The sequence below is a fragment of the Chenopodium quinoa genome, unplaced genomic scaffold (genome assembly GCF_001683475.1).
Source record: "Chenopodium quinoa cultivar QQ74 unplaced genomic scaffold, ASM168347v1, whole genome shotgun sequence".
Taxonomy (NCBI): Eukaryota; Viridiplantae; Streptophyta; class Magnoliopsida; order Caryophyllales; family Amaranthaceae; genus Chenopodium; species Chenopodium quinoa.
The window spans coordinates 1,569,196-1,576,875 of record NW_018744757.1 but is presented as its reverse complement, the minus strand read 5'-3'; the positions used below and the strand labels follow the sequence as shown (position 1 = coordinate 1,576,875).

The following is a 7,680-nucleotide window of genomic DNA, read 5'->3' as shown; positions in this document are numbered from 1 at the left end:
TTGGTTAAAAAAAATATATTTCATTAAATAGCCTTTAATTATGGTAACGTTATATATGCAAATATCTATGACTATATTTTTAGATAATATGCACAGTGTGCATTTTTTTTTCTTTTTCTTTTGATGAGATATGTACAATTTCCTTTAACTAACAAAGATAATATGTCACAGCTAATATTGATTAAGAACATCGTGTTACATTGTTTTTTAATTTGAGGTTTAAGCTCATAATGGATTTTTTCATAGAAGACGACGATTCTGATTTAGAAGAAACTAATACACAGTGTATTACTTGTGATTCAAAGGTATGTGTTATTGAACTATCATTTTTTTATCAAAATAAAAAAAATTTCAGATGAAATCTCAATTTATAGGCCATTTATTGACGTTAAATTTATTGTAATTTTGAAAATCTTTCCACAAGTCAAATAATCAAGAGATATCCGCGGCAGAGGATGAGATTATTGAGATTCAAGATCCTAAGGTATTACTGAGTTTTACGCATATGGAATTAACCTATATTCACATTGGTCATTTCTTTCTATAAACTATGTACAACTAAACAACAAAATATGACTATACATACATGACCTATATTATGTAGGATACTAACAATGGAGGTGATAGCAATGGAGATGATAGCAATGGAGATGAATATAACAATGAAGATGATGACAACAACGACTCAGAAACTGTCAACTATGAGATGCCAAAAACGTTTAGAGGTCTAGAAGTTTGGGAAAAAATTGGCAAGTGATTAGAGGATTTTACATTTGAAGACATGGAACGATTATCGTTCAAAGATCTTCAAACATGCGTTGATTTTTACAAGATGTATGCCAAGTGTACGGGTTTTGGAATACGGCGTAAGCATACAAGAATAAGCAAAATTGATGGACATCCGACCTCTCAAATCATTTGGTGCAATAGGCAGGGATTTCGAGAAGCGATACACCTTTTCAGACCTGATAGGAAGCGTAAGGAAAAACCAATTACTCGATGCGCTTGTCGAGCAGTGATTAATTTCAAATGGGACACCTTCAAGATTCATGGTATGTGAAAAATTTTGTGGCTGAGCATAACCATGAACTGATCCCCATGAACCAGGTCTATTTTGAAAGTTGGGTTTTAATTCTATTTGTAACAACATAAAATTAAAAATAAATTAAACGATTTATCGAGCACCAATTGTAATTGTTTTATTTGATTTTGAATATACAGGACATTCAGAGACGTTAGTGAAGCCGATTAGATTTATATTAAGTCTCTAATTGATTCTGGAGTGAAACCATCTATCACTATGAGAAATATTGCACGTAATGCTAAGGGAATACGTGGAGTAGGATACTTAAGGAAAGACTTGTATAATACTTGTGAGAAGTTCAAGAAAGAAGAGATAAAAGACGGCGACACCGAAAGTGTCTTAGCATATTTACTTGGTAAAACAGCTTCTGACCCGAACTTTTTTCTTAGATATACTCGACATCCAACTACCGGGGTATTAGAAAAAATGTTTTGGTGTGATGAGATTAGTCAAGGGGATTACAAGGCTTTCGGCTCGGTAATTGCGTTTGACACGACTTACAAAGTCAACGCATACCATAAATATTTTGTTGTTATTGTTTGTGTGAACCATCACAGAAAGACTGTGCCATTTGGTGTTGCTCTTGTTGCAAATGAAACAACATATACCTACATATGGGTGTTAAAACAATTACTTGAGGCTGGTGGCCAATTCCATCCCTATACTGTTGTCACAGACGGGGACAAAGCCATGGAAAAAGAAATTCGGGCGGTGTTACCAAAGGCTGATCACAGACTATGTCTTTGGCATCTAATGCGTAATGTCAAGGGTCACACAAATAGACGGTTTTGCAACGGGTTCATGAAATGCGTGGATGGAGCTCGGACACCAAATGAGTTCGAGGAGGCGTGGGAAGATTTAATGAAAGCATACCCCAAAGTCAGAGATAAAAAGTGGGAAAAAGTTCTGTACAGTGACAAAAGCAAATGGGCAGAGGCTTTTATTGTTGGACAATTTTATGCAGGTAAGTTTAAGTAGCATTATATGTAATCACTAAGTATATAATAGGTTATTATCAAAATATAAATTTATCATATCTTATGTTTATTGAGAAGAAATCAGATTAAATTGTGTTATCTAATATTATTAGACATTACCTATATAATGTATTCATATAAACCCTTTTTTTCCTGAACATTTTTTATTATAATTTGTCATTATCTACATAATTATATATGAATGCATATTTTTAAATCACAACAACATGTGTTTCCTAATAATTAATATGGACATTACCTACAAGTTGCAACCATTTTCATATTTTTTGTTTGTTAGCTTACAAATTAATCTGTGAATGCAGGTATGAGAAGCACCCAAAGATGTGAGTCCATGAATAGCACACTGAAAACGGTCATAACATCAAAAATAATGTTGTATCGATTTGTTGAGCTGTATGATCAAGTTCTTGAAATTTTCCGGTTTAAAGAAGATCAAGACGATTACATATCCACACACAAGTTCCCTGTTGTTGGTGGTGTCTTGACTGAAATTAAAACCCAAGCTGCGCGAACTTATACAAAGAACACTTACAATTTGTTTTGTAAGGAACTCAATTATGAATCAAGGCACGTTGTGACTAAAGTTGAGGAAGATGAAATGCATGTTGATGGGGCTTCTGTTACTTTTTGGTTAAATGACTGTGTGGTGAAAGAGTGTAGGTACGTTGTTTGTTTAAACAAGAAACTACAACAAATGGTATGTTGTTGTATGAAGCTTGAGTCCATAGGCATTCCATGTCGACATATGTTTGAATGCATGAAACATTATAGAATGGTTGAGCTACCAGTGGGTGTAATACTCCGAAGATGGACAATAAGAGCAAAGCTGCATCTTTCTGATAATTACAAGCAACTTCAACTTAAGAAGACAAACGATCAGTCATCATCAAATGGACGCTTTGCATTTCTAAGTGCATTAAGCAATCAGCTTTGTAGAATGGTGTCTACCTCCTATGATCGATCAATTTGGCTAAAGGACAAACTAGCAAAGATGATTTTGGAAGTTGAGAAAGAGAAAACATTCCCTAACAAAAAGGAAGCAGCAGTTTGTTAAAAAAACAGGGAAGGGGAAGACCAAAACGTATATTTGATGAGGTTGAACCCACGAATGAGAAAACTTACGGTTTGGATGGACATGACGTAGGTGAGGAAGGTAATGACATAGATGAACATGTTCCTCATATTAATGTCATGGAGCAAACTGACCATCCCACTATTATTAAACGGGGTAGGTTTGTTGACCTCTTAGTATAGTTAATGCCAAGGACATACCATCCGTGTGATGTTGCAAGAGCTACTGATAGTTATGAGGTTAGCATCTTCGATAGAATGCCCACCATTTTCGATTGGGATCCGAATGTAAGCTACTGATAGTTGATTTATTTTAGTTTATTGTTAATGTTGAGACTTTCGAATGTTCAATAAAATTGTAATGAGTGTTTTAAATTTTTATGATTGGTATTGACCTATATTTGAATTTTGGATTACATGTTTCAATATTGTCATACGAAATATTCCTTCTACTTATTTTAATTTTAAAATATATCTACCAGCATATAAATTATCCCTGATAAAACCGCCTAATTAGTCTATAACATCTGTCCGACAGTAACACATGTACATAAATAAATCGTGAATTAATGATTTTTGATTTTATATCAGTTTATTTTCATTTAAATTAGTTAACAAAAATAATATTAAATATGATTTTCTTATAATAGATTTATTGTACACATCTTTAAATTGGTTAAGTATTTAGTTCTATGTATACCTTTATCTTGTACGTTCCCTTGATTGTAGGCTATAGTTAGGCTAGAGTTGTATATATATTCCACATAACTGTTACCGTAATTATAGTGATTACAAAACTAGTCTAATATTTCTATTAGATTAATTATAGTACATAAAAATTTTCATTTTCAAAATTTGCCACTAACTACATGATAATGTACTCCTTAATAGTCAGCTAATATATGCATCATGGCGAAATTTAGGCAATAATATCGAAATTGAATAGATTTTATGCATACAATATATTCACTTAAAAATTTTAATTCCTTTTTTATTTTTATTGATTAAAGTAAACTTAATATTTACACACATAAATATTGCGATTGTGTTGATTATTGAATAAAACAAGTATTAATCTGTTTTTTAAAAAAAACAAAAAAAACAAGAATTAATATGATTTAAATATGTATCAAAACCAACAAAGGAATGAAATTATAAATTTATGAAAATAAGAAATTACATCTGTGATAGCCATAAACCCTAATGGTTTAACCCGATATTAAGAAAAGCTTTAATTAAAAGACATAAATTAATTTAAGTGAATTTTAGAATTCAGAACATTTAATCCTCCAACGTAAGATCAACAAAATCAATAAATTTTGTAATCTTAGGTATTTTCTCTGGACGTTTGGTGAAGTTTGTTGGTGTTCATGTTTCTTCATTTGAAACCATATCATAAAGGGTTTCCGCAACCTCAAGCACACGCTTTCCATTTTCTTTCAAAGGCAACTTTTTAAACATATGTTTTTCTTTGAAATAAGAGTTACGCTCGAGCCGAAATTTTTTTTTTAAGAAACTCTGGCTGACCTTCAATCAAAGGCTCAATTTGTGTTACACCACATGTTAAGGTTAGTCTTTTCATAAATATACAAAATTGGATATAATCTCTAGCTTAACAGACATCATCACCAAGCATCCCGGGAGGAGGTCCACCATTTGGGTTGTCATCGTATGGCATTCCATTATCCATACGATACACCATAACTTCATCGCGAAAAATCATTTGAACCGTAGGTAATTGCCCACAGGCATACAAGATGTCACAAAATTTTTTTCACCAATAGTGTACAGTAAATGTGAAATAAATATACTAAAGTGAATAATGTCAAACAAATGATCAAAAACTACAATTAGATCAGAAGCCATTTGTGAACTCAATGAAATGATAAACAGAAATAGTGGCAGGATACAAAGAGAAAGCAATTGTTAGTGAATGTGTGGTGCTTTGATGTGGTTTATTTGCTATGTATATATAGCATGAATTTGGCGCCAATGTTTAAAGATTTTCCCACTAAAATGTGGCGCTAAAATGTGTGCATTGACTTCCCTCCAAACATTAAGGGAACATTAAGTGGTTAAATATTAGAATGCGCATAGTAAAAAATGGAATAAATCCAACAGTATAAATTCAACAGAATAAAAAAATCGCAATTTAAATAAATTATTAGTGTTACCACTATTATAAAAATTTATAATGTAATAAACATGAATAACACATGAATGACTGTATATGAAACAGTAATGAAGTCTATTAAGTACGAGTACAATTTATTCAATTTCAGCAATAACAAATTGGTATATTACGAAAGATGTCTGACATTGTATATAATTTTCTTATTTTGTATTCTATACATAGACATTACATGTTACTTTTGAGAAAATTGTTGTTTATATTACAAGTATATGAGCTTTTATGCATTTAACTAATTAATATCAACAACTAATATCATATTTTTGGTATTGACCTACGCTAACATTCTTGACTACATATTGATTTTCTTATCCTTGATAAAAATAAAATCAATCATATTTTTTTGGGGGTTATAGGTTTAATAAATTTCAACATTTTTTATAGGTTAGGATAAATTTCGTCACATATTATAGTCAAACCTTATATATTAATCAACTATATATTGCATCTTTTTATTCCCAAAAATAAAAGGATCAACAAGTTTGAAGTTTTAAAAGGATAATATTCGAAAATATTTAGATAAAATATATCCATAAATGATCACACAATTTAAAAAAGGTAGTTACTTTTTAAAAAAATTTATTCCTTTTTCTGTAAAATAAAAACGAAAATGATAACCACTAATGCACAAAGTGATAGTGTTGGATACATCTATGCCATAATTCTAGGCACGTTGTTTGGAAAATTTAGGGTATGACGCTATCATGTAGCGGTTTTTTTTTAAAAAAAAAATAATATAAACATATAGTTAAGTTTTTTTTTTAATTTTAATTTTAAATCTGATATGATATTACTTTAGGTTTCCAATATAGAAACATTAATATTATACTGATATATTGTGTGGTTACAATAGATATGAATAGAAATTCAAATAACCATATAACTTGATTACATAAGATAACTATTCAAGATAATCAAATATTATCTTTTGTATGTGATATTCTTGTATAATTTTTGACCATTATTATAGCTCCTTATTAATAAATTAAATGTTCACAGTATATCATATTTAGTTTTTCATATTTTTTATACGGAATGGTGTGGAATTTTTTTTTTATTTGAGATTTAGAAATCATTAATGAAACATTAATTTATTCAGTAAATGAACTATAATTAAATCGTTAATATAATTAAAAAAACAAATAAAAAACCGCAATATTAATAATTACCATTCAAGACATTTTTCATTACATATTAATTGTTCAACACAAATACATTAAATTAACTATAATGTTTTTAATAAGATAACACACAACTAACACATAATATGTATTCAGTACATTAATTTAAAACTATTTTTAGTTAGATAAAAAAAAGTACTAAATACTAACACATATTAATTACTTAGAATTTTTTTTTTGACGTTGTCGGCGCAAAGCCATATAATTCAAGAAATCAGGCTTTGGCCTCTTGATTTGGTGTTGATTGGGGTTGTCATGAAACCAAGACCACTTCCGACGCACTCTAGAATCATTCACAAAGAATGGTATAGCCCTCCCCCATTCACGACAGACAAGCATTAATTGAGCAACCCTTTTTTCACTCATTTTTGACCAAATTAACTCCATCACGGGTTGTACTTCGCCTATACAAGGACTTTTTGGATCAATAGGTAACACCTCATGAAATGTGCACAATTGAAAGTACAATGCTTTTGGCATGGGAGGAACAGACCAATTAGGGTCTCTCATCTTATCCTCCGCTATATTCTGTAAACAGTAGCAAACTCTAGTGTCCGGTTGTCCGTGTTGTTCATCAATTTTCCTCTGTCTTTATAACTGCCACTCATCATAGTTGAAAGCATCATGTGTCTTTTGTTTTTTGTTAGAAGATGTATTGCATCCTTCAACGGTAATGGTCGTTTGCCTTCTATAGGCACATCCTGTCAGTCAAATTTATGTAAACACTAATGAGTACTTCATTGTATGTAATAACCAAAAATAGTTTATGACATCACACATAATCGGACAAAAAAATGTATCCATTTTCCCTACGAACAGTTCCACCGTTAAAAGCTATCAAATTATCAAAAACTACTTAAGTAACTAATAGTATCATGTTAAAAAATATAATAAATGCAAGTAATGAACATCTTAAGAAGTCATTACATGATCTCAATTTATACAATATATGCAACAAGAAATACACCAAATTTAGAAAATGCATCATACACGTTACATGATCAAGTAATTTTTTAGGTTTTATGATAAACTAATTTATTTTACAATATTTGAATAACATCTAGTGTAAAAATATCTAACACTTACAGTGTCTTGCTCTTCCTCCATTTTGTCTGAACTGCTCTGTTTGATATCCATTGTGTCTTAATTAATGGT

General features: G+C 30.6%; 1 protein-coding gene across 1 annotated transcript; it reads left to right on the top strand.

Annotated features, from left to right (window-relative positions):
• The first annotated feature begins 1,300 nt into the window (after positions 1-1,300).
• LOC110703753 (protein FAR1-RELATED SEQUENCE 5-like) lies at positions 1,301-3,136 on the top strand. The gene is made up of 2 exons (XM_021881538.1): positions 1,301-2,048; positions 2,385-3,136. The coding sequence occupies exons 1-2, from the start codon at positions 1,301-1,303 to the stop codon at positions 3,134-3,136; spliced, it is 1,500 nt and encodes a 499-aa protein (XP_021737230.1).
• The last annotated feature ends 4,544 nt before the right edge of the window (positions 3,137-7,680 follow it).

Excerpts from the sequence above, each read along its gene's own strand:
- LOC110703753 (XM_021881538.1), top strand. The coding sequence starts at position 1,301 with ATGAGAAATATTGCACGTAATGCTAAGGGAATACGTGGAGTAGGATAC. Across the intron at positions 2,049-2,384 it reads TGTTGGACAATTTTATGCAG|GTATGAGAAGCACCCAAAGA; the intron begins GTAAGTTTAAGT and ends CTGTGAATGCAG.